General features: G+C 47.5%; 1 protein-coding gene across 3 annotated transcripts; it reads right to left on the bottom strand.

Moving 5' to 3' along the window:
* Positions 1 to 12318: 12318 nt before the first annotated feature.
* Positions 12319 to 24653, bottom strand: SLC5A9 (solute carrier family 5 member 9). Of its 3 annotated transcripts, XM_072932620.1 has the most exons (11): positions 24624 to 24653; positions 22777 to 22881; positions 20819 to 20983; positions 18189 to 18294; positions 17537 to 17617; positions 16573 to 16778; positions 15611 to 15746; positions 14668 to 14775; positions 14336 to 14486; positions 13113 to 13281; positions 12319 to 12590 (listed from the first exon to the last, which is right to left on the bottom strand). In XM_072932620.1, exons 1-11 carry the CDS (start codon positions 24636 to 24638, stop codon positions 12357 to 12359), a joined length of 1476 nt encoding a protein of 491 aa, XP_072788721.1. In that variant the 5' UTR covers positions 24639 to 24653; the 3' UTR covers positions 12319 to 12356. The 3 variants fall into 3 exon arrangements, with proteins under 3 accessions (XP_072788721.1, XP_072788722.1, XP_072788723.1); XM_072932621.1 differs by lacking the exon at positions 17537 to 17617; XM_072932622.1 differs by lacking the exon at positions 14668 to 14775.
* Positions 24654 to 27331: the final 2678 nt, after the last annotated feature.

The following is a 27331-nucleotide window of genomic DNA, read 5'->3' on the forward strand; positions in this document are numbered from 1 at the left end:
CAGCAAGCTCTGACCCCTGGAGCAGGAGCAGGAGCAGGTGGAGGGGTCCTGCTCCTCTTTGGTGTCTTCTGGCTCTGTGAGGATCACACTCCCCTCTTTGAGTGCCTGGTACTGAAAAGAGGAAGGCCAAGAGTGATGGTACCCTCCTGCTAAACCAAACACACACAAACACAAAAAAAAGGTCATTTTTTCTTACTAATCCATTCCTGTTTCTTCGCTGCCCACCATCATCTTGACCATGAACCAGTGGGTGCCTCAGCCTTTGATCCATGGCTGCTGTGTGGGCACAGCCCAGCTGGTCACTGGCAGTATCCAGGGATTCCAGGCACTGCTCTGCTCTGCCCAGAGATTTCAGGACCACCACAGTGGCTTTGACAGAGGACCAGAGCATTTCTGAGATTCTGTAACTACAGCTCAAAACCAAAACCAAACCCAAAAGAATGAGAAGCTGACAAAAAAAGGATCTGTATTAGTGTGCCTCCCCTTTGCTGAGGTGTGAGGCCGGAGGGGAAGGGCACGAGCAGCTGCTGGATGTGGCTGTGCAGGAGTGGGGAGGGAAACTTCTGCAGTCCTGACCTGAGGTCGGTCAGAAATCACCAGCTGGAGTGACATGAGTGTGAACCTAGTTAAAGTGACAGGCAGCTCAGCCCCTGGGACTCTATTTACATATGTTTAAAACAAACAAAAGAAAGCTGCCTTTGTTCCCCAGGAAAATCCATTTACTTGGCATTCAACTCGTGTATAAGCTGGAACTTCTTTCACAGAAGTAGAAACAAAGTGACTGACATTTCTGCTTTGATGTGAGGCTGCAGCTAAGATTTGATTTTGAAATATGAGAGTAAACTGAAACTACCTCCAATTTAAAGGTGGATTTTTAATGACCTTAAAAGTTTTGAGAAGTTTTTTTTCACCTTCCCTTAGGGACCAGAAAAAAATTATAACTGTAATCTTACTCATAGCTGTAAGTCTACAGAGACAGTGGCTGTAGGTTAATGAAAAATTGACACTGCTACTTGCTGTGCTTCCAGCAGAATATTTTTTTCTTCAAACTGAAGTGAACTATTGCACTGTGTGAGCTGGTTATGAGTCTCACATATTAAACTGGATGCTGCTTCTGTGGAAGCCACAGGAGCAAGTCACAGAACAGCATTTCTGGTTGGAACACAGGCTGCAGTATTTATCGGCTTCTTAAAATGGTTGCCCTGATCCTTCCCATAGAAATAAAGAATTAAAGAAATGAAGAATTAGAAGTTGCTGGGTTAGTCTAAACCAGAGAGTGGCAGAGGAGCCATTCCTAATGATCTCCATCCCAGTGCCTGGTCCCCAGTGCCTGTCAAGCAGCCCCACCACAGCCCAGCAGAGAAAGCCCAGAGCAGGAGCTGGGTGCTGTGTGTGCAGATGTTCCTGTTTTGCACACACGTATGCACTGTTCCACCCTGCTCCTGTGGCACAGGGACTCCTCGAGGGACACCCTGTGGCTCACAGTTGTTCAAGGCACCTCTCCAGGAGCCTCTCTGCAGGTTTTTTTTTGGGACAGCTTGTTCCTGAGAATCAGAAATGGCAACAACTCGTCAGCTCAGGCTGCCTTTGCTTCGGGCTCTGAGGACAGAGTGTCTGTTTGTTATCCTTGGCGTGGTGGTGCCATCTGGCCCTGCTTGGACAGCAGGGCTGTGATGCTGCACTGCCTGGAACTGCAGCTCCTGCTGCTGAGATCTCAGGCTCTGCTGGAATGGCAGCCCTGGCAGCTGGGTGCCAGCCTGTGGCAGATGGAACACGCTTCAGTCACCCCCGTGAGCTGGACACACAGAGGTGCTGGGATTGCCTGGGACACAGAGGCACGGAAGGCGTGAAGGTGGCCTCAGGTGTGACACAGGATCCCAAGGCAGGAACTGCAGAGCCACTGGATGTCTGTAGGCCTCCCTGCTCCCCTGGAATGATTTTAGACCTGTACAAGTAAAAGTAGGATAGGCTCGTTGATAGGCTCTTTGTGTATGTTTATTATTATTGTTGTTGTTATTATTTTTATCAAAAGAGGGGAAGGGAAAGCTAGAAGGGAGTGCAGAAGAAAGGAAACAACCATGTCAATTTAGTGACTTTGTTTCTTTTCCTCTTGGGGAGCAAAAGTATGGATGGGTGCTGGCACTCAGCCCGCCTGTGCCCTCCTCTCTCTCCCTGAGAGCCCCACCAGCTTTACCCTGGTGGATTCCCTTCTGTGGGAAGTGCTCCCTGCAGGAATGAGAGCTGGCATCCTGCTTAGGACCCGCTTGAACTGAAGAACAGACACCTCCAGCAATTCCCTGGGCAGGTGCCCATCCGTGCATGCCAAAGATGCTGTGGGTGCCTCTCCCTCCTTGTCCCAGAACTCCAGTGCGAGGAACCAGAGAATTCATAGGGCCCTGTTTGCTCACTCTCCACCCTGCTGAAATGCCTGTGGTTTGATTCCTTTCCTTTGTAATAAACTGTGCCCACCACAGCGTATATTCTTGTAAATAACATTTTAAAATATTTTCTGGTAAATTAAAGTGATGACATGTTTGTAGGGCTCATTGTTAATTTCATTTCCTTTGGCTCAGCCAGCCAGATAAAATGCAATGTTATTAATCTTTGTTTAAAAGAAGATCCTTTGCCGAACAGTAATAAATGGTCTTGATAGATTTGTCAGGAAAATGAATGATAATCATTTGCAGATAGACACAAGCCTAGTATGGAAGATTAATAAGAAAATATGTATTGGCATCATTAATAACATCTGCTGCCAATGCACTTGGATATTGGTTACAGCCTGAGAGCGATGTGTTCTTGTTAGGACACCACAACTCATCCCCTGCTGCCACAACCAGCCTGCACAGTGCTCCTGTTCAGCTGGAGTTGCATCTTTTGATTGATTTGGGTTTAATTTTTTTTTTTTTTTTCTGCTAATTACATCGTGTTCCTAGAAAACACAAGCAAAGGTCAAGATGTTTTGAGACAACTTTGCTTTATTTCAATCAAACCTCTCAGACTTCCCCTCCCCTGTTATTCTTTTCTCTTTTGTTTCACTTCAGTGCTCCAAAGCAGAGTAGTGAAGTCAAATAACTTACCCATGAAATGTGTTCCTCCTGGGGGGGCACAGCTGGCTGCAGCTGGGAGTGTGGGTGTCTCCACTCCTTCTCAGGGCCACGCTCAGAGATGAAGTCACAGCTCTCAAAGTGCATTATTTTGTTTAACCAACATCAACTTTATTATTTTAAATGAAAAACTACCATCAAGGATCCGTGGGGTGAGATGGGAAGAGCTCATCACATAACCAAAGATCAAAAATACTTTTTCATAAAAAAAAAATAAGCTTAGTAAAATTCAGTTCTACTCTCTGCAAAATTGAATGTTTCTTAGAGGAAAAAATAATCTCAAATGTTTAAAAAGTTGCCCAGTTTTCCTCATCCTGCTTGGTGTTGCCTTCCCACACTTTATGGGGATGTGTGGTCCAAAAAAGCCAATAAAGCCATGAAGCTGAGAGCTGCTGAGGATCTCTGTGGCCCAGGGTGAGGTGGTGGAAACCCTGGTATTTCTAAATGCACTAAAAATGTACCTGTTATTATTAGACATTTGACAGCTATTAATCACTGCTGATTTTCCCTTAATGTTTTGAGGCCACCCTCTAATCTGGGCACTGCCTGCTTGAAGCTGAGTATTGGAAAGGCCAGACCAGGTCTGTGTTGTGCCCCTCCTCCCGTGGGGATGGATGGGCAGCTCGTGGTGCTGAGAGCTCCTTGGTTCAAAGAAATCCATGTGTTCCTCTTAGAACGAGCAAATGCTTTTACTGACCTGTGTGAGGCCAGCACAGACCCCATCCAGCTCCATCCAAACTGAGGAGAAGCAGGGAAATCATGGCCCAGCTTTCCTGTGCCTGGTGGAAACAGAGCCTTGTTTCTTCCCTCTTTGCTGGCTCCTGCCTCATTTTCTTCATCTTTATGGTGCTGTGCTTCCCTGTGTGCCCTCACCTCCCCACACCCATGGTGACTTGGGCCTGCCTTTTGGATGCAGGGTCACATCCCTGTGGGCATTTTCAGCCTTCTCCAGGCACAGATCTTAACAGTGGGTGCTGCTGTCTCTTCGTGGTTTCAAAGACTTTGGCGTTACATGGTGGCACCAAGACGGATCAGAAAAGCCCAAACTTGCTCAAAAAACTGAGATCCTGATCCAGGCCCCAAGGAAGGATATTTCTTTTCCCTGCCACAGCCAGGTTGCTGTGGTCCCAGGGAGCCCTTTGTGTGTCAGAGCAGGACAGATCACCACAATAACCCAGAGTCAGGACTGGGCTTGGTTAGCCAGGCACCTTTATTGCTGGAAATGCTGTTAAGGGGAGCATCAGCCCTGTGAGCAAACAGGCTCAGGCTGGCTGGTGTAAGCACAGCCCTCCTGCAGCAGAGGGGGCAGAAGAGGGGGTTCAGGGAGCAGGAAGAAGCCCCCTGTACCCACTGCTGATGCCAGTGAGGGGTGGGGTGGGGTGGGAGAGGTCCCACACCAGCTGTGGGAGCCAGGATTGTCACTGCCGAGTTAATCCAGTGGTCCCCAACTGATCCCATCTGAATTTTGGCTATATAAAAAACCACAGCTAGTATTTAAGTCTCCTTCCCCTAAGCACAGCAGCACAAAGTCAGCCCTGAGAGAGGCCCCAGCCATGCCACAGCTGGGCTGTCCAAAGCCTTTGCTCCTTGCTGAGCTCAGCTCTGCACCATTAAACATGACCCCAAACCTCCTGACTTGTCCCACGTGCTATCCCACACATCCCCTGTGTTGAAGATGTGACCAGTGCTGAGTTTTGGTCACCCCTCATGGAGAAACTGAGTCCCACAGTCATTGCCAGCATTCCCAGCAAGCAGTGCCTCCAGGAAAGGGCTGTGCTGCTCTGTCACCTGCTGCTCCCAGCTTAGACAGGAGGCTGAGAGCAACCAAAGCCACGCCATTCCTGACCCAGCTCAGCCAAAATATGCCCACAGGAAGATGTTGATGGCCATCAGGAGAATGGCACTAATCTCACACACAATCCTGCACTGGGGATTCTCCTCGAGGCTGCTGAGAGCTCCAGGGCAGCTCTCTCCTCCTGGGACAGGCTGGGCTGGTGGGCAGACCACAGAACCACAGGTACAACATTTTCCACCAGGGATGTTGGGCTGCTGCGAGAGAGGGACCAAAACTTGGCTGTTGGAATCTACTGGGACTCTTCCCTCCCCTCTCCCAAATGTTTGGAGGTGCATTGACCAGTCTGGAGTGAGGCTTGAGAGGGACCTTGCATGGGAGATGCAAGAGAATGGAAAGAAGGGAAAAGGAAAAGGGGAGAAGGAAAAGGGGAGAAGGAGAAGGAAAAGGGGAGAAGGAGAAGGAGAAGGAGAAGGAGAAGGAGAAGGAGAAGGAGAAGGAGAAGGAGAAGGAGAAGGAGAAGGAGAAGGAGAAGGAGAAGGAGAAGGAGAAGGAGAAGGAGAAGGAGAAGGAGAAGGAGAAGGAGAAGGAGAAGGAGAAGGAGAAGGAGAAGGAGAAGGAGAAGGAAGAGGAAGAGGAAAAAGGGGAAAAGGGGGAAGGAAAAGGGGAAAAGGAAAAGGAAAAAAGGAAAATGAAAATTAAAAAAAGGAAAAAAGGGGGAAAGGAAAAGGAAAAAAAAGGAAAATTAAAATTAAAAAAAAAGGAAAAAAGGGGAAAGGAAAAAGAAAAAAAGAAAAATGAAAATTTAAAAAAAAGGGGAAAAGGGGAAAGGAAAAGGAAAAAAGGAAAATGAAAATTTAAAAAAAGGACAAAAGGAAAAAGGAAAAGGAAAAGGAAAACTTCTCCCTAGGCCATGTACAGCACAGCCTGATTGCAGTGGGTTGATTGCACCACTCACTCGTTAGTTAATTAACAAACATCTTTCCCCTCCTCCCCAACCCAGATTCCATCCACTTTTAAAAATTCCTGACAGCATGATGGTCCATTTAGAGATATCCCAGGTTGTTTATTACACATGGCATGCCAGGGGAAGTGTGTGTTTTAATTGTCAGTCCTGCACTGTGTGTATTTCACTCACTGTTCTTTCCAAATATAACCTTTTTTGAAATACAGGATGTTATAGGGCCTTGAAAAAAGGTGTTACTCAGAAAAAAACCTTCATTAAACTGTCAACTGCTGTGTTTCACATTTCCTTCCTCATCTCTGCTAATTAACAAAATACCAAGATATTTATTTATAAAAATCTGAGCTAGTGAACTAGGAATTGATAAGAAATAAGAAATAATGCTGAATAACTGCATTCAACTTAACCCCAAATATACTCTATTGGAGAAGAAAAAAAACAAGGGATTTTTTTAGATGTTCACTTCTGTTTCGTTTGGCTGTGATTGGTCCCAGTGTCCTTTGAACTGACCAGCAAATGGTAGAAGTGAAGAAATCTTGTGTGTGTCTTTATTCTGAGGTTCCTGCTCTGTAACCTTTGCAGATTAAGTTCAAAACCAGAAAGATGCATTTTTAATAGATTTGCAGAATAAAGCTCTGTCCATTCTGAAAAGAACTAGCCTATGTAGCATCTCCTGCTACTGTTCTGTCTCCTCACAACTCTTTAAGTTCACTTTGCTCTGCTTTCCTCCCTGTTAAAGACCTCTGGCAGGACACAGAGCTATTTAAGGTCTGAATTTTAACCATGGCTTACATCCTCAGGGAAGATGAAAAGATCCTGTTGGCATAATGGAAATAAGAAAAGTGAGGCCTGGTGTTCATTCTGGGGCATCCACAAAGTGCACATGTCTGCTCCCAGGGTCTCTTGGTGCCCTCAGACTGTGCTGCTGTTTTGGTGCTCTTTTTCTCAGGGATGGCAGCTCTGCTGAGCCATTCAGAGGGATGCTGGGAGCACCAAGAACCACAACACTTTCTTTTGTCACATCCTTAAAACTGCAAATACAAGCCCCAGCTCCAGTGAATGGACCAGGTGGCTCCTCATGAACTTTGGGGATTTTTTGGGATCCTGGCTGTGCATTCCCTGGCATGTGAGTGTGTTTGTCCACAGACAGAGCCCTACCTGCCTCCTCTGTATCAGCTGAAGCTGCACTTTCCACCAGGTCCTTCTCACTCTGTTCTGGGTCAGTCTGTTCTTCACTGTTTCCCAGGTTTATGGCAGGTGCTTTTTTGTGCCTGGTCCACCACATGAGGCCATCCAGCTGCACAGTGGAACAGAGAGAAAGTGGTCACTGCCTGTCTGTCCCAGTGTGACCACCCAGACATCTCCCTCCATGGGGGGCACAGGTCCCAGGTGATGCTGAGGCCTCTTTGGGGTGATCTCCCACTTTCCCTTCCTTCCTGCACAGGTGCTCACACCCTGGGTAAGAAGGTTGGCACCATCCAAAGCTGAGAAAAAAAAAAAAAAAGTGAAATAATCTGGTTTCTCACCTTCCATTGTTTTAAATAACTTGTTCTGTCCCTGTCTCTGAGGAGTAACCCTTTAGCAGATTGGAGAAGCAGCTTCCTATTTGCAAGGCTCATGTGATTGATCTGAAACAATGATGGTCTGCATCCAGAATGGCAGCCCTTCAACAGGGGAGGGAAACAAAGTCAAATAGATAAAAATAAATCCAAAAAAAAGCCAAGACACCCTCTCTGGACACAGTCAGTCACAGGCAGCTGTTGTGCCCTCAGAAGATTTTTTTTTTTTTTAATTCCAGATTTCTCTGATGGGCCAATACAAGGCATTGCCTGTCTCTGCAGAAAGCCACAAAGGACCATCAGCCTGCTTTAAAAATGCCCAAGTTCTGAAACTCTTATCCCAGAGCAAGGCTGAAATTCTCCCTGGAACACAGGGTCCTGACCCCTGCCCTGGCAGCAGGGACACAGGGACAGGCTCATCCATCCCTCCCAAAGGCAGTTGCAGCCCCAGCAGAGGGGCACAGGGGGGACAGTGCAGAGGTGCAGTGGTGACAGCAGGGCAGGCAAAGTCACACACCTGCCCCAGGAGCAGCTGCCTCCCTGCTCTGCCCGTATGGAAATGCACTTCCCCAATGGGTCACTTACAAAGGAACGTGAGTTTAATTTTTGAATTTTGCACACACAGATCCAGGCAGAAGCTTCCAGCTGACACAGAATGTTGCATAATTTCCAGAAGATTTATAGCTTTATTTAAATCATTTTCAACCAAGATGAGCATTGGGCAGGGCTAATCTTTCTTGTCATGAAGTGCTAAATTGCTTTGATTTGATGATCCTCATCTTTCTTGGGGATTTTTTTTTTTTTAAATCACTTAGGAAATGTCACTGGAACATAGTAAAGTTTCAGGGTACTAAAGGATTTCCAAAACTTTTTTCCTTTCCTCTTCTCATGTGTCACTGAACCACTGTCTCTGCACATTGCAGCAAAGTCTTCAAGGGTTGGGGTGTACCTAGGGCTTGGACTCCACCAGAGGAATGCAATTCCCAATGGAAAGCAGCATAGACACAGGGAACCTCATGGCATCACCCCGCTGACCCACCCAGGAGCTGGTGCCTCTTCCATGGCCAATAAAGCAAACCACCACCCTGGAGAGCTCCTGCTGAAGCGGCACACCACGCTGCAGCCTGGAGCTTGGGGGGGTTTGGGCTGGCTGCCTTCCTTCAGATGCCCTTTCTGCTCCCTGCCACTGGTGTGGGGCAGAGCAGCAGCTCTGTGTGGGCACAGAGGCCTCCACAGGGCAGGCTGGCCTCGCCTGGCACAGTCTCCCAAAGGGATGGGGATGGGAGGCAGATGGGATCTTGGAAGTGCTGCCTGAGGCCACCGTGTCCAAGGGCAGGGGAGCAGGAGGGAGCCTTGTGCTGGGTCCTGGGGAGCCCTGTGGCTCTGCTCCCACCTGCAGAGTCACCCCAGGCACTGTGTGCCCCTGTGTCCCCCCTTAATTTGCTGCTGCCAGCACCCACAGAGCTGAGCGTGCCTGGCTCTCGGTGCCGCCAAGTGATGCTGTGGGGCTCCAGCTGCAGCACCTCAGAGCTCTCAGGGTGGGCTCAGAGCAGCCCAGGTGGGCTGTGCACCAAGAGGAGCCACTGAAGCCATGCCTCAAGACACAGGGAGAACATCCCAGCCCCAGAGAACAGCGGGTGGAATTGCCAATCCATCAGTCTGTCCGGGTGAGCCCTGACCCTGGGGAGCTGGGCTGCTGCTGCAGCACTCGGTGCTCTCTGGGCTGGTCCCCTCCCTTTTCTCCCTCACAGTCTCCTTGGGCAAGGGAGTTTGCAAGAACTCAGCAAAGTTTTCCTTTTGTTGTTTGTAAACTAGAATAAATCCTTCTGTTCCAAAATGCCATCTGGCACCTGACAGTTGTGTTTCAGCTTCACAGTCTCAAATTTAATTGTAAGCTCTTTTGCAGGGTTTTCAAGGACGGCGTGACACAATATGGACTACCTACAATGAAGACATATGAACTCTGGAGCATACCAAACAAATTCCTTGCATACTTGTTTTCCAGCACAGCATCAATCACCACAGGGATGGGAGAGTGTCCAAAACAGCAGGAGAAAATGCTACAGCTTGCAGTTCTCAGATTGTAATTCATTTAAAGCCAGGAACATTAGCCGTACCACTCTAACATCAGATACAAATCTCTTTTCTCCTTTTGCCCATTTACTATCTCAAAAGCATTGAGATTCAATATTTAAAGTTGTCCAGTGTAGATCCTCAGCTGGTGCAAAGTAACATAACTGTGCTCAACAGCTGTTCCTGGTCTTTGAAGGCAATGGAGCTGTGGTGATTTACATCTGCTGAGGTATGATCTATCACTGTATTTCCTCGGCTTTGTCTTTGCTGCCTTGTTTTTCTGCTCTTTTTGCTTGACAAAACAAATGACACAATTCCTAGCTCTTGTACCGTGTCTTTCATCATTCCTTCCCCAAGCACTGCACTTAAGGATGAGCAGAACCAGCCCCATGTGAGTCTCAGGGGGGAAACACCCGAGGCTCAGGAAGGGACCGGGAAGCACCAAAGCTCCAGAGATCCTCGTGCAGGACATTCAGCACAGTGTCCCCCTCCCAGCCACTGTCACAGGGGCACTCAGGCTCTTCACCACAGGTTTGCCCACTTGCATGCCAAGTAAATAACAGCCAAGCACAATGGCCAGGAACCACTTTCTACCCAAAAAGTCGAAGCCCATCCACCCTGATCTCCACCTCCTGCCCTTCCTTCCCCAAACCCTTCTGTCTCTGAGCCAGCACAGCACAGCCACAGACTCGTTGGAGATGAGGGGCAAACCATGAGAAACCATGTCACCAGAAGTGATGGTCCAAACCCACACCTCTGCTCTTGTCTAGGGCAAAACCTGGGGTGAAGCTGACCCAGGAAAATGAACAATTTTGGTCTCAGTGCTGCCCACTGAGATTCATGCCAGATAGGCAGAAACCCAGTAGTGTTGTCTCCTACTCCAGTTAAACCCCACGCCTTCCCTTTGGCTCTTCTCTGAGGTACAAGGGCAGACTTTTCCTGTTGAAATCAGGATAAATCATAGACTCAGAATGGAATCAGAAAAAAAGATATGGGGACAGACTCTCCCATTCCTACTGAGCTATGGAAAGAGGGAATGAGCTACTGCTTAGTGACATGAATTTCCTGGCAGTCCATCCCATTTTCCTTGTGGTGGGAAGATATTGAGGGGCAGGGGGCACATGGGATGGTCACCACAAATATCAGATGATTGATCTGGGTCTCTGTGTCCAGCCTTTCACCGCCACAGGCAGTATCAGCAATTCTTGATCATATTCTACAACAAAATCTCTAACACAGGGGTCAAGCACTGAACTCAGCACTATGTGGGGTCCATGGCATACCAAAAGGCTATCCTGAACAACTCTATTGAGAACACTTAACCAAAAAGCCCAACTGATGTTAGTTCCTGGCCAGTGCTGCCCTTCAGCAATCTCTCCCTCTCCCTGGCTCTCCAGAAGTACCTGAGGCAGGGCAGCCACCACCTCTCATCCTTTGTTCCTGTGAGATAACTGCACACAGCTGCTTCAGACAAAATCCTGCCCTGCCTGACCATACCCTGGCTCTTTGAAGAATGTGTTAAATAAGGTCACTTACATCCAGCACCTATAAACTCACACATTTCAGTAGAAATACCACTGAAAATCTCCCCTGGGGAATCTAAGATTGTAACCTCTCTTTCTCTAATTCTTTTACAGTGGGGTCCATACTGAAATGCCCCTCCTGGAAGATGTTTGAAATGTTTTCATGCCTCTGAGGTCAGACTAAAAAGCCTGGAGGTGCTGGGGCCAGTTTCTCCATCTCCTGAACTGCTGGTTTGATGCTCACTGTTCACCAGTGCTGTGTTAATGCATCTTATCTTGCTGCTGCTGTGGGCAGGGAGCACTGCACATGTTTAGCTATCGCAGGTCAGATGATAAGTGGGAACTCATTAAACCACAGTAATTAATTGCTGGCAACCATCTGGCCACCCCTGAGCAGTCATGAACAACGTAAGCAGCAGAACTAATGGTGCCTCCTTGCCAGTATTTCTCTCTCCCATGTGGATCCTCTGATAGCTAATAAAAGCTGAGAGTTTATCTCCAAGCAGACACAAAGCCAGCCTCTCTCCCTCCTCCCCTCCCCTATCTGAGCACCTGCTTTCATGTAATCTTCAGGAGTTGGGTCTCTTTGACACCTATAACATTCCATCAAACATTGATGGAGCTGGTTAATGCTTTACAAGTTATGAGGAAGCAACAGATTGATGCCATCACAGTATTTTCTCTCTCATGCAGTTAGATAGGAAAAAATAGGACTTTTTAATCTATCCAGTAACCTTTGCTGAGAGGTAGGTGGCAGTTTTGTTATATTGGCAGCTGCTTTAAAACTTGGGGCTGGGAAGAGTTGCTTTAAGGTTTTATAATATAAAACCTCCCAACTCTGCACCATTTTAATGTGCTAAGTAAAAGAAAGTTGCTCTTCCCTCTAAGTTATTAAATTTAATTGAGATCACATTGGGACAAAATGTTATTTTCCTAAATGCCCATGTTACGAAAGATATTAATCTAGTTTGCCTGCAAGATTGATGCTGGCTCTGCTGAAGCAGGCTAGATGCTACAATTAGATAGATTTAATTCCTCCTCAGCAGTGCTCTGTAATGTGATTTCATCTCCTTCCCCTTCTTCTTTTCTTGCTATTCCGGTTATGATGGGCTGTGGTGTCTGCCCAGCTCTGGGCACAGCATGGGAACTCACACTCAATTTGAAGCACTCAGGGCTCAGCAGCATTAACACTCTGTGGTCTGGGGAATAGGGAGAGCTGAGGAGCAAGGGCTTCTTGGCAGCATGTGCATCACACACCATTTCCCAGCCACTGCAGGAACAGGAAAGGCAGATCTCGGGGAATTTTGGTATCCAGGTGGGGGCTCTGGGAAAAGGGTGTCACGGCAAGTCACTTACCTTTTCCTCAGGGATCGGTGGGGTGCAGAGGCTGATGAGGACAATGACAATGGCACTGAGGACACAGAGGATGAGGGCAAAGTAGAGGTAATGCACATCCTTTAGCACAGCTGGTCTCCTGTCCTCCTCCCCACAGGATGGGGCACTATAAATAAACTCCATGATCATCCGAACCAGACCAACGGCAAGCCCAGCCACGAGGCCCCAGAAAGCACCCTGAGAAAAGTCAAGCACAGAGAAAAGGTCACTGCAAATTACCTCTGGTTGTGGTTTTCCCTCTCCCCTCCCTCTTCCCCAAGACTTTTTATGCCTGCTGGAAATCCACACTGAGGTGCATCAAAGGAGATTTTTTTCAAGAAAAAAATCCTCATTTTCTCTCCTTGCCCTTGAGCATGGAGCACGCAGACCACAAAAAATGCAAGAATCTCCCCCTAACACTCCTCCAATGAGACTTTGACACATCATCCCCAAATTGCAGAACAGCTCCCCTTTCATGCTTTCAAATGGGACTGCCAAAAAGTGCCACTTGCAGTGACTTCTTAGAAGCAAACCCACACCCACTGGAGACTGGGCTAAGATCCACCAATGCAGGCCAGGAAATCCTGTCTGGTTGTCACTCTTGAGCTGGACTGACTCTGAGTTTAAAGAGTCTCAAAGGCTAAGTACTGAGGGAAGAGATATTTATTTATTTTATCAAAATAAATGCATGTATCAACTGGTTGTTGACATTTCACTTACAGGCTCATTAATCCTCTTGCAGAAGATTGCCAAGATGAAGAGGGCTGTGATTGGTGGGCACAGATAGCTGGTTATGGACTGAATGTAGTCAAAGAGCTTTCCACTGTTGGCTGACTGAACAACTGGGATCCAGAGAATGCTGATGACCACAAGGATGAGGGTGAACACTCTGAAAGAGAAGGATAAAATTGTATTAATTCTGTAGGTAGTTTTGCAGGAAACGACATTCCCAGTTGCTCTTGGAATTTTGTAAGAAAAAATCCACAGATCACTCTCAAGAACCTTTCCTTGTGCGCACAGGAAAAGAGAAAATTGTTCTCAGGATGTGAGCCTGGTGTGTCACAAAGTGTGACATGGTCTTCAATGACCTTGCTCGTGGATATGACAGAAAGAGGGAGCTGGTAGCTTGTGAAGGCAATCTTTCTGCCGTATTTCCAGGCAGGTAATGTACTCAGTCTCTTGCCTTTGCCAAATTCCAACTCATTTTCTGCTTATTAAAATTGTGTTTTGGGTCTCAGGTGAATATTGTAACCTTCCTCTGCCTTTGAACTCTGTGCCACAGAGGTTTGTCCTTATTGCTGAACAAGAGGTACTTGTCCTCTGCCCACTCTGCCATGCTGAAGTGTGAGCTTGCCTGCAGCCTTCAGCCACGCCTCAGCAAAGTTTAGACCTTAATGCTCATGACTGGAGAGCAAAGCCTCCACACTGAATGCTGCCCAAATCCCCCTGTCTGGAGGAGAACTGTATAGGCCCCTTACATAACACAGCACCAAAGCTTATCTGCAAAGGACACTACAACTTATCACAGAGACAGAAAGCAGGGAGGCTCAGCTCTGCACTTTTCCCTGAAGAAAAGAGGGGGGAAAAAAGTAATTGCAACATATCACTCCTGTCTGATGCAAAAATAACATTTTTATAGACCTCTGGTGACAAAGACTCAAGAACAGTTTTGGCTTTTCTAAAAGTTACGTTTAAAGCAGTATTTTTAATAAGTTTAAAGAGAAGAGAGGCAATTATCTGCTTAGCTCAGTGGAACACTCAGAGTTTCTCCTTGACCAGGCCTATCCAAGATGAAGCTGGAAAACACAACGCTCTTTCCCAAGCCGTGCTCCTGCTCTATATTGCAGGCACCAGGTTTTTCTCAGCGAGTGCAGCCTGGAGGATGTAAAAGCTGCTTTCAGAACAGATGATGAGAGGAACGAGACATAAATAAATGCAAGGACCTGCCCACAATCATCAGCTCCTGCTCGGAGGCCTGTCTGCAGAGCCGCTGCCAGATGTCCACGACGAAGAGGGTGCTGCTGCTGTTGAAAACGGAGGTGAGGGAACTCATCAGGGCTGCCATCATCACTGCAATCATCAAACCCCGGAGCCCTGCGGGAGCCAGACACAGGAGGGGAATCAGGACTGGCCTTGGGGCCTCTGAGTCCTGTTTTTTCCACCCTGCTGTCTGGTATCTGCAGTAAGATTTCCACATCCTTAGGACGGGTGAGGGCAGCCTGATCTCCCCGTGCAGAGCCTGGCTCAAGCCCAGCTCCACACGGGCGTTCCTCACCATCAGGCATGAGCTCAATGACCAGTTTGGGGTAGGCAATGTTGGAACAACCCACAGCAGCTCCACAGATCCTTTTGCAGATGTCTGGGTCCACGCAGGCCACTTCATCTGTGGAACACAGGGGAACAACAAGGAGTCAAGGGAACAAATCCTGATGCCTTGAGCAGTTTCCTGTAAATTCAGAGGTGAAATACAGCTACAATGAGTGGAGCTGGAAAATGCTTTATATCATATAATAGAGGTGAGACTTTGAGATGACATTTTCAAATTCTGTTCAGGATACAGCTGAAACTCTCCTGGGTGTTGCATAACTGTAATCCTTGGTGATTTGTCACTTGTGGGAACTGGACTGTTTCCATGAACCTGTCAGCTGGGTTCCCAGGGATGCTGGAGGCTCACTTACTCCTATTTAGGAAATCTGGGAAATAGGCTCTTTCCTCTGGGAGTGGTCCTTCTAACCAAGTTATTCCTCCTGGAAAGGGGAATGCTCTGGAAAAACCAGCAATGAGAGTTCCTTGGGATATAAGGGAGGCTCATTTAGCCTAATCCACAAGGACCTAAGTGAACCTGTGTGGTAGTTTGCTAAAACACTCCAAAATACCTAATGGATGTAATCCATAGGATCTGAAGGACAGCCTCAGTGCTCCATTAATTTAATTTCACTGACTCCCTCCAGACAGAGATGAATGCAATGTCCACAGCATGGAGCTCTATGCCCCCAATGGCAAAGTATGCCTCTTATGGCTGCTCCTGGTGTTTTCTGCCACTGTGGGAGAGTTGGAGGTGGAGGGAGGGCTTGGGAACACCATGGTGCAACAGGAATCTCTATGAACATGCCTGCAGGACAGCAGTTTCTAAGGTGTAAAAGTTCTGGCAGACCTGTATGGGATTAATGGTCACAGCAGGTATGGAGCCCCATGTCAGGGAAGATGGGAAGGCTTACCTGGGAAAAGAGCTCTGCTGATCATCCCTGGCATGACAAGGAAAAACACAGGGAAGAGTTTTAGATATCCTGCCAGCACAGATCCACCTTTGGCATGGGAGAGGTTCTTGGCAGAGAGAGACCTCTGGACCATCACCTGCAACCAGTGCAGAAAGGGAGCAGAGAATGAAACAGGAGCACAGCAGGGAGAGCAGGATCCATTCTCTCTGTCTCTCCTTCTCAGGGATGACTTTCATCCTGCAGGATCCCACAGTGTTTTGCATGCCAAGGACAGCTTTCCCCCCTCAGTGACTGCAGCCTGCTGCCACCACTCAGAGCTCAGTCCACAGGCTACAGGAGAGGGCAGCATGGAAATTTCCTTTACAGGAATAATTTCATCCTTGACTGAAATGAAGCCACCTTGAGGGCTGGAGACAGCAGCTGTATGGCAGCAAGAGACACGGAAAGAAGCAGACTGTGGGTGTTTTGGTAAAAGCTGAGTGGTGGGGTTTCATAATTATCCCATCTGAAAGTACAGAAGCACCGTGTCTCAAGGAACACACGCAGCTTTCCTTGTTTGTAGCTTGAAAAGGAATAAGGGACACGAGGCATCTGGGAATATGAATGGAGGAATATTGTCTGGAGATCTGCTCAAGGTCACAGCACAGCCAACACCAGATTCACATTTTTATATCCTTGTCATGCTAACTGCATGAAGATTCCCAGTACTCACCAGCCCACAGTGGGATAAAGATGGATAAAACAACCTGTTCTTACTGCACTAAGTGCATAAAATTAGCAGCTTGCTGAGAAGGTGGAAGGAGTGAGACATTCTGGTCTAGACCAGTAAAAAAAGTAGCAACTCCTGCATGCTGAGGCACGCTGAGGCACGCTGATTTTTCAGCTTACAGATCCACAGACTGAGGAGTGGACTGAAAATAACACTGTGGTGGTTTGTCTGCTGAGGGAAAGATTTTATTTACCTGGTCAGTGCACCAGCACCAAAGAGCCACCACAGTGAGACCAAATATAAGGGCAGGCCAGGGAATGTCTCCTGTGATGGGATCCCTGAACAAATGAAAGGCATCTGCACGTGGGAGGTGACAGTTTGTGTTTGGGACCGTGATCTTTGGTATTGCTGTGCTGTATTTCTCCTTAAGTCCTTCATACCAGCCAACTTTTTCAAATCCTGTAAAGAAAATGCCAGTGATTTAAGAACTGTTGCATCATGCAAAGTTATTATCTAATCTGAGTCTCGTGATTACTTTTCTTTTATCTTCCTCTTATCTCCTTTACTTTTCATTCCATCCTTGCTTTTTGCAGTCAGAGTTTCTACAGAAGTCAGCTGGATTTTGCCCAAAGTCCTTGTGGTTTCAACAATACATTCTGGAAGAGGATCAATACAGGAAAACCTCCATGATCCTAATCCCTGCAATGTTATCAGCACCTAGTTTTACTTATACACCCTCCAAAAGCTAGAGCAGGAAAATATAACAAGAAAAAAGATATGCCTAGTTTAGATGTTTTTGTTTGCCAAGAAGGCTTAAAACAAAGAATGATGATGGTCATTTCCTTGTCGCTCTTTATTTTTTTATAATGCTCAGTTACACCCACATGAACTCCAAAAGTCAACAGTGGAAATCAAAAGGATTACTCTGAATTGACATGGGCTTAATGAGAACTGAATTTGGCTCTGAGAATGTGATATTCCAAAGTTCTTTGGCAACCCAGTGAGGTGAAGATATCCAGAGCCTCACCTCCATACAGTTAGTGCAAAGGATGAAGAAAGTATGATGGCTTGGAGAATGAGACTTGTGCTGGCACCACTTCTGTGAGTGACTAAAACTCATTTCTGCAGCACACATGAAAGGGTGAGGCACCCTGCTAAGGTCTAGCAGCCTTGGGACCACTAAACTGCTGTGTGGTGCCACTGCAGGTTCCCCTTACCTATGAACATGAGGACCAAAGCTCCCAGCACCATGATCAGGGTCTGCAGCACATCTGTGTAAATCACAGCAGCCAAACCCCCTGCCAGGAGAACCAGAGACAGCAGTCAGTGCGTCACCATGCACAGGGAAACAGGTATCTCACCTGAAAAAAAGCTTTCTTTGGCCCCAGCCCTGTGATTTCAGGACAGACCACTGGGAGAAGCTGGCACTGAGCTGTCCTCCGGAGCCCACAGCTGTCTCAAGCCCTCCCATGAGGAACAGTGTGGAAGGTTTTCCATGTTCATATGAGAACGTGGAGGCAGCTCAGTATCTTAACAGCTAAAGCTGGTAATTTTGCAGAAAAGGAACAAAATAGCAAATATGGGCAGTGGTAACTTCCTGCACAGAGGGAGCCAAGAGCCTTGTGCAGTGCTAGGAAATCCTCCAAAACCAGCGATGTTCCCCCTGTACCGCTTTCCCGTGGGCCAAGAGGGGAGAGGGGAAGAGTCAAAGGTCTCCAACAGCTGGCAGTGACAAGGCAGGTGCTACCAGCAACTGGGGCAATCCCTCCCTCAGACCAGGACCTGAACACTCTTTCCCCTCTGTAGGAAATGGGAAACTTTTAACCTAGGCTTTGGTTTATACTGTGCCCTTTAAAACCAGCTATTTACCAGCTATAGTGTAGACAGCAGTCACTGCTAGCAGGATCACAGTGGACAAGTAGAGGTTCCAGCCCAAAGCAGTTTGGATGAACAATGCTCCAGCAAAAATGTCTGTCTGGAATAAAAAAAACCAAGGGCAGTCTGGCATTAGTAGTGCTTTGTGCAAGTGAAATCTAATAAAGCAGCCTGCAGCTGAAAGCGTTGACAGGGGAGGACACCAGCAAGGTGAACTGGAAGGGGAGGAGAAGAGCTGTTGGGACTCTTGGCTCTGAACCTTGTTTTGCTGTAAGGAAAAACTTTCCTCCAGGTCAGAGCTTTCAGGATCTGGGAGAGCAGGAGGGTGAAGATGAAGGTGCTACACCAAGGGACTAAGAAGACATCAAAATAAAGACCATGAGTCATAGAATCCTGGCTGGTGTAAACTGTCACCTCTTTTGGTGACTGTGAACACATCCCTGGATAGCAGAGCCCGTGTATCCACAGGCAGACACAGGAGGGAAAGAGGAGGAGATAGCAGAGACCTTGTTCTTCCCAGGGCTACCTCTTGGTAGCCTCAGGTCCAGAGACACTCCCTCTTGAAAGACTCCTAAAGAGTCACTGATATCATGTACCATGATTTGTTTATCTGAGAAGGTCAACAGATGGTTTTTCTGTTCATGCAGTTCAGCATATTAGAGTGACTCCAGAAAAACAGATTATACCTGCTGAGGACCTCACTAGAAATACAGAAAGCCCCATCAGCTGTGTTTTGTTAGGCTCTTCTGGCAGAGTGACACCAGAAACTGGGTGAAACCTTGAAATACACAGATAACATCATTCAAAATTGCAGAAGGTGATATGGGAGATGTTTATGTTGGGAAAGCAAGGTGGAAGAACACCTGCAAGTCTGGTATGGGGTGAGACACAGGTGAAGACCTTTGCCAAGGGAGACAGAAGGGATGGGGCAAGAATTCCATTTGCTGTGTCTGAAACGAGCACCTTAAAAGCAAGGAGCCAGTGCAGCCCCTGACCTCTGTGGGCCTGAGACACAACAGGCACAGCCAGTACCCCACAGGAATCCCTGCCCCTTCTGGGGTTTGGCCTCCCAGCAGGAAACACAACCACCTCTAGAGCCATGCAGGACCAGTCCTCCGACAACACTGCTTATTGAGATCTCTCTTTTCTTTGCAAGCCGAAAAGACTCTGCAGTGCCCTGGTTGTTGACCTATGTTTGGGCAGAAAGCACAGGGAGAAAAATCCTTCTTGTAACCAAGAGCCTGCTGTCCAGCCAGCCGCTAAATGAGCTCTCCACAAACAATAGCTCTGCTTAATAGAAAGCACCTGTCATGGCCATAAACTCCCCCAGCCACATCCGTCAGCCACGCGTGAATTGGCTGCGCAGAGGAGAAACCACTGAGACGAAACAGCCGTGATGGGGGCCAGGGTCCTGCTCTGAAAAGCACTGGCAAATGCTGCTCTGCTGAAGGTCACTCTGAAAGACAGCTCTGTTTCATACCTAGTCTGTGTGGCTGTGCTCACTGTGGGCTGCTGCAGGAGAGAGTTGCCATTTATCCCTCACAGGTAAAGAGGCTTTAAGTGTCTTTTTGCAAGAGCTCATTCACTCTGTCACCCAGGGCTGTGCTCCGGTCCCACAGAGCAAAGCTGGAGGCAGTGGTGAGAGCAGTGGGTGACATGACCAAGAGCTGCCCATTAGCGGGGGAAATCTATCCCACACTCCCAGCCTGGAACTCCTCTTAGTGCCCCTCCCAGGAGCTGAGGCATAATGAGCCCGGGAGAAGGACCTTGAAGTTACATGAGTGTTTTATCTCCAGTCAGTGTCTCCCAAGGCAATTTGACATCTGAATATTTCAGAAGGGTCTAGTGAAAACTGGCCCTTGTACTGACCTTGAGATAATCAGTTGGAGACAAAGGACTGACATCTTCAGTCCCTGTAATGGACTCTCAAATACACTCCTCTCCTTCCAAGGGCACAGGTAGTTCTTAGTAAATATCTGAGCATAATTTCTGTTTCTTTGTGAATGGCATTTGAAAGGGGGAAATAGCCAGTATACCCAGTACACTGGGTTTTGGCTACCAGCAGGGTACAATGTTACAAGCACTTCAGAAAAGATGCTGCATTTTGTCTTAAGTCAGAATCTACCTCTCTTTCACTGTTCCCTTTTTGTGCAACGCAAGTAAGAAAGAGGAACAACCATAAAATACCTAATGCTGAAAACTCCACTGCAAGAACAACAGCAGGTTTATGATAATTTAAGAGAATTTAGTCTCTACAAGATGCAGCCAGCCATATTTTCACATGGGGTAATGCAGCCCTTCCTCTATCTCTGATGCCTAAGGTTTGATGTGATAGAAGAGGAAAAGCAGGCAGGCAGCCCACGGTACTTACACTGTTTAGTAATTAGTTGCACATCCCTGTAAAGTTCTTACTGTGCATTGCTGTTTAATGAGGGCTCTGTCTCTCTCTTAGGAAAGGTCTCCATGATCAATACAGAGGCAAGAGCAGCACACTAACACACTGCAGCTGTTCCTGGGAGGAGGGCTGATCCTTTCAAGGAGCTCTCTCTGAGCAGCCCCTGCCTTGTACCAGGATGCCCTATCCCTGCCCTAGACAGGAGGGTGGCATTGAGCTGGATACATACAGATATCCTGGTGAATATATAGAGAATCAGGGACAGCACAGACATGTAGATTTGTAGCCTCTGCCCTCCAAACCTCTTCTTCAGGTACTCAGGCATGGTGACAACTCCTGCTGAGATGTAAACTGGCACGAAGATCCAGCCGAGAGCCAGCAGTGGCCAGATGGCCTGTTAAAGAGACAGAGAATAAAGGCACAGGATACAACACATGGGAACAGCTTTTCCCCCCTGTTCTGTCAGTGGCCATCCTAAAAAAGCAGAAAGGTACAGTGCCATGTGATGTATTTCAGCAGCAGACTGACTTTCTCCCTGCTCAGAAGATGAGCCAGCAGCTGGAGGAATTATTACGATTTGGTCAAAAGCTTTTAAAGATCTCCTCCTAAGGCCTGTATTTCTGTCTGTCACGTGTGTCACTCCCTCTTCCATCCCCTGGTCTTTTGAGCAAAATCTGCTGCTCTGGTTCTCTGAAAGATGGTGGTGTATTTGGTGGCCTTTAAAACCACTGATGCTGTGGCAGTGAAGAGTTAAGTGATTCAGAGCAGGATGGGAGCATCTGTTTGTTGCTCGATTAGCAAGTGATGAGGCTGAGGCAGCAGACTGTCCCTGCGGAGCATAAAAATAAGCAACAGCAAGACTCTGCTGGGATGTTCTCCTTGCAGGCTGGTGCAGATGTTCTTCTGTCACTGGTAGATAAAGAGGCATTTTAGTTGCTTTGCCACAGGTGAAGAGTCTTTTGGAAAGTGTAAAGGCATTCCTCATGTATTTCTTCTCCGATTCCCAGCAAAAGCTCAAACAGGAGAACTTAAAGGTAAATGAAAGCCATTGGATCATCAAACCTCACCTTCTGGTTGTCTCCAGCCACTATCTGTCATCCTTATATTTATTTTGATCAGTTATTTAAGTTTTCAGAAAAAAAAACCTGATCCCTGTAAGCAGAGTTTTTAACTGATTGAGAGCAGCCGTGGCTCCTGCAGTGGCAGAGACTGGCTGCTGTGAAAGATGCTCCTATGATCCCTCCAGCTGAATGATGTCCCATGGCACAGGGAGAGAGTAATGGCATATGTAAGTTCTCTTTCCAATCTGAAATAAATTAATCTGAACTCATGAAGTTAGATTTGCCCTGAAACACAATCTTGTTTTCATGAGCTTTTAAAGTGACTTTAATAGATTTCCTTTGAGTGCATCAATATTATGTCCTACATGCACGAGGCTGAACACAGTCTCTGTTTTCATCACAAAGGATTTAAAGATGACCTTAACAGTCTAGAAAAAAACATTGCAGTGAATACATACCCCAGGAGAGAGCTTTTGGTGGGCCCTGCCTGTGCTTGGCACTACTGAGGTAGGCAAGAGATTCAGGGTAAGGTGAGTGATGCTGGCACTAATCTCAGTCCTCATCAGCTGAGAAATTTCATTAGCACCACACACCAAGGGCCTGGTTTTCATGCTCTTGTACAGTGTCAGTGGCAATTTTCCAGGCCACTTCAACAGGGCAGATTGAGACCTGCCTTCACACCCAGGTGTTCACCCCAGAGATGCCACGTTTTGGCAGCTGCCAGGTGAAGAGAGTGTTGCTGATTTTCATGGGTTTACAGTGAATATGGGAGCACATGCTGCTTCTTTTTGCTTTTTTTCAGCTCCCTGCACCCAGAATCCTGTTATTACCCAAGTACCTTTCCAGTATTCATTATCCTTTATTTTAATCTTCACAAATGCAGACTAAAGCTAAAAAATAAAGCCATGCAGCACTGGGAAGGCCAAAGAGCGAATAATTCTAGTGAGTTCCACTTAAACTAAAATAAAGATCTCATGTTTCCAAGGCTGTCGGAATGTCTGCAGGCTTCTCTCCTGAGAGTTGAGTACTTACTGCTGCTGATACTGTTAAACACCTGATTTTGGAGAGAACCCCCAATCTGTTTGTAGACAGTGACATCTTAGTTGACAACAGAAGTGACACTTACATTCCACTCGAAGCCCCCAACCATGAGGCCCCCAGCCGCTGCCGTGCCCGCCAGGCCGATGAACGAACCGCTGCCCACATCGGTCGACATCAGGGATGCTCCAATCTGGAACACAGGGATCGAGCTGAGAGAGTCACTTTGAGGAACTCCTCTATCAACCCAAGCATTTCCCCCAGAAAGGCTCTTTCCCCACATCTTGTGGTTAAGCAGCTGGGTGCTGATGGAGAGTTGGGTTTTCCTTCACCTCTTGAAAAATGCTACATTTTTATATCTAAAAGCACGTTCCTGCTCCCTTCCGCTGCCCCCACCCCAGTGCAAAGCTTAACCTCAGAATCAGGGCTCACTTTGGCAGTGGTTCTCCTGAGAAGCTGAGAACCTGTTACAGGGGCACAGCAGAGGGAGGGGAGTCTGGTGACTCCTCAGTGCCCATGAAACGCGGCGATTTCCCCACTCCCCTGTTAGGCAGCCAGCAAGGTGCCATCTCTGACCCTGCTGACCCTTGCTCTGCCTCCTCATGTCTTGCAATTTAATATCAGGTCTTAGCTGAGGCTATTTAATGCACAGCTGAAACCTGTCACTCTCATAAAAACAATAATAAAATGCAGATAAGCCAGTCATGTACTCAAGGTGAAGGCCACAAGGAGCTGAGCCTGCAGGAGAGCTGCAAAGGTGAAATCAGCTCTGACAAACAAATCTGAGAAGTGAACAGCATTAGAGGCTGCTCTGAACATAAAAGACTTCCAAAGAGGCAAGAGCTGACCTGTAACAAACAGCCTCTGTAGCCACCTGTGGTTGGAGCCAAAAGCAGTGAGGATGTTTTGGGATTTGTTGGGGGGATTTTTTTAATATTAAAAAAAAAAAAAAACACCAGAAATCTTGTTTAAAACAACAAGATTGAGGAAAAAAATATTCAATTTTAGTATCTTTTAATTTCCTCCCTTTTAATTAGAGAAAACCCTCAAGCTAAGCTTTTGCATTAAATGTTACTTGGCTGAGATAGAAGTTTAAAGAACATTTAAGAAATGACAGATTTTAGAGAGGTGTATGTGTCTCTGGTGGAAGAGGCTGAAAATCTAGCCTAGTGAATTTATGGGCAATGCACAGCCAAAGGAAAAAAAAAAAAGAAAAAAACCTGTTTTGGTTGAGAAGTGCATTCTGTTACCCACGACTCACTGGAGAGATATATGGTTCTACAGTCTGGCATTGGCTGAGAAGAATCTTTATTCCTGTGGCATTTTTATTCCTTTCCAACTCTAAATTATCTTTATATGTACCTTTTACTCCCAAGAAAAGGCGCCTTCAATAGATTACTTTTTCCTTCATAGTGAAGATTTATACTTCAGGGGTTTGAAGTTTATATCTTTTACATCATTAGTCAATAAACTCAACTCTGCTCTAAATAGCAAGGGCTCAAAATCCTGGGATTAGGGATTATTTTTAATTCAGCATCTAAATGCTCTTTACTGGATAACACATTCCTAGATTACCTAATGCTCTCTTGACTTGGGAACTTCAGTGGTGAGTTCAAGCCAAAAAGTTTCCAACCCAGCTAGGCAGCCAGCATTCCCCAACTTTCATCAATGGGAACATTTTTATTGCTGATTTTAGCAGAGAAACTGAGAGTTGGAAAACCCTGAAGGTGCTGAGCTACCCTTTTGGCCTGGCAGCTCCGTGCTGCAGCCCACTGGCAAAGAGGAGTGGGATGATTCCTTATGAAGCCTTCATCTGTCCCCTTCATCTCAAGACTACAGTCAGAACATGTAGAGGCTGGGTCTCCTCACCAGACCTGCTCTCACACCTGGCATTGCTTTCAAACCATGAGAAACAGAGAGAAGCATTTCACTCACAGGCCACCAAGACATGGATCGTCCAGCCAGAAAATATCCTCCAACAGTCCCCCGGTTTGCTCATATCGATGACTGCAAGCACAGGAAAAAGAACAGGAAAAAGAACAGGAAAAAGAACAGGAAAAAGAACAGGAAAAAGAACAGGAAAAAGAACAGGAAAAAGAACAGGAAAAAGTGTTTTCCTCCATTAACCCTCCTTGAGACCAATCCTGGAGAATCCTTAGTGCCTGGCCTCAGCACCAGCTCCAAAATAGTTTTATGGATCTGTTAAGTATGCCAGGCTTCACACACTGCTTCTGCCCCTTTTTGTGCAGGCTTCTGACAGTCGTGCTTTGGAAAGAAGCTTCCTGTACCTGTTTAATGACTTCTCCCTGAATGTACCAACTGGGGAAGAAAAACAGTTCAGCCAAGCAGAATGCAGTAGGTGTCCGTGACAGAGGCCTTCACCAAACAACACAAACAAATCAACAGCAACAATCTTTCCAAAGTTTTTAAGGTCTCATTTTAGTCTTCTCCAGCACGACCTTGACTTTTCTATTGCCTCCTGCCTGTCCACACTCAGATGTGAGACTGGTCTGCAGCACAGGAGTTGAGCATCATTCCCAGAACAACCTCCAGGGAGTGATCCCACAGCTGTCCCCACGTGGGGTGGAAGTGAAGGCTCACAGAAGGATTCCTGTCACCCTCAAATCTGCTCCACAGGCCCTGGGATAAGTTGTGCAGAGGATGCCATTTGCAGGCAAACCCCTTTGTACCCAGGAGGAGTCCAGGGGGTATCAAAGCCTCTTGGCCCAGGCAGACCCAAACCCGACCCCCAAAGGGACTCACCCATATCCCGACAGCGAGGATGAAGGCGAAGTACAGAGCCACCACGACGATGTCTGCCACTACAAAGGCTGCTGCCGTGTCCCCTGGCAGCCCAGGCAGCCCCGTGGTGGCTGTGCTCGGCTGGCTCATGGCTGTGAGCAAAGTGATGATTTTCCCCCTCACGCTGGACTTAAGTGCATGTTGGCCTTCATCATTTCCCTTGTAATAATTAACAGGGCCAAGAAGGTGTGAGTGGGGAGCAGAGGCCAGGCAGGACTGCGACTAACGTTTCTCAGTAGAGAAATGGCCTCCATGGCTCATCAGAGAGGGCCACCACACAGCTCTGTGGTGTAAGGATTCCTCCCATTCCCTCTCGTGTCCATTTACCAGTGGTTGCTTTCTCCAGCCCGTTTATCCATTGGTGACACCCACGGGGATGTAGGAGATGGTTCTGCTTTGAGGTCTGGGCACTGCCTGGAGAAGGCTTGTGCCCCACAGCCAGCTCTGGAAGGGCTCTGCCAGCCCCAGTAGGAGCCTTGTGTCCCAGGACATGGGCAGGAAGGAGGAGAGTGCTGGACCCCGTGACATATCAAACCATGAACCAGGCCCTCAGCAGGGACATTTCTCAACCTGGTGTGCAGACAAGGTAGGCACCCTCCAGCAGAGCCCCCTGAACCAGGGCACAGGGAGTGGGTCACACCAAACCTCTCCTTCGCTGAGACAGCTTTGGGAGGATCACAAAAGGTTCCTACTGGGGCTGGCAGAGCCCTTCCAGAGTCTTCTCCAGGCAGACCCCAGACCTCAAAGCAGAACCATCTCCTCCATCCCCCAGCCGCCATCCTTTGTGGTCCCTCACCCCATGACATATCACTTGGGACATTTTAAACTTAGGTGAGCTGTGCTTGATCTTAGTTTCAAGGGACAAAACAAAACCTCTCCTCTCTTTCTCTCTCTTGGCTTTATTCCCCTCTCTCCCAGATTTTTCTTGCAAATGCTGGCTACCTACTTGCTCATTAATTGAACTGCTAACATGAGGCCCACATCCACCCCTGCTCCCCCATCTGAGGCTCCCTGGGAGTTGTGCCTCCCTATAGGCTCATTATCCACAAGAGGCTTTTCAAAACTGAAATGCTTCAACAAGCTGAAGTACAGTTACCAGAAATTAAATATCTGGAAGCCTAAATCCCATGGTATAAACAGGCAGCTCTCCCCGCACAGAGCTGATTTACACCCACCCACACACTTCTCCCTCTTAACACCTCAGCACCTGAAAGCAAAAGACAGTTGCCTAATCCTAAAATGAATTAAATACCTGCCCAAGAAGCAAACACAGCATCTCCAGTCTTCCCAAACCAGGAATGCTCCTCCAACCTGGGAAACCCAAACCCCAAGTGCCTGCCTGACCTAGCCCTTCACTCCACCTTCCCACAGTGCTGTATCTGCAGCAAGTAACACTTGGAAACACTTGAAAGGTTTCACCCCAGGCCAGCAAATACATCCAATAAGTCATTCCCAGCAGCCATGAGCTACCATGAGTCCACTGGACACACTGGAATAACACAGGCTTATGGCAGTAGGATATTGTCAGGAGTTCTTACACAGCCTGGACCATCCCAGACTGCAGTGGCCAGCCCAATTGCTGGGTGGGATTGCAGCAGCTGCACCTCAAACATGGACAACACCTTGAGTGCATTTGTGGCAGTCCTTTCCTCACTGTTCCATCCTGTTCAGGCAGGAGTTGCTCTGCTCCCCACTCCCAGGACAAGCTGACGAGGAATTCTCCTCCCTAAGGATGTGACCACAGCCAAGGGAATGTCCAATCCTGCTGTTACGTGGCTCCCAGCCCTGCTGCAGCAGCCCCAGGCAGGAAGCAGATGCACAGAGCAGGTCCCAGCAGCAGG

Source organism: Taeniopygia guttata, chromosome 8 (assembly GCF_048771995.1).
Source record: "Taeniopygia guttata chromosome 8, bTaeGut7.mat, whole genome shotgun sequence".
In the NCBI taxonomy this organism is placed as follows: Eukaryota; Metazoa; Chordata; class Aves; order Passeriformes; family Estrildidae; genus Taeniopygia; species Taeniopygia guttata.

Bases quoted from the DNA above. Each gene is read 5' to 3' on its own strand.
- SLC5A9 (XM_072932620.1), bottom strand. The intron at 16,779-17,536 runs GTAAGGGGAACC...TTTTCTTTACAG, and splicing joins TTTGGTCCTCATGTTCATAG to GATTTGAAAAAGTTGGCTGG. The intron at 15,747-16,572 runs GTAAATAAAATC...CACTGGTTGCAG, and splicing joins GGTGCTGGTGCACTGACCAG to GTGATGGTCCAGAGGTCTCT.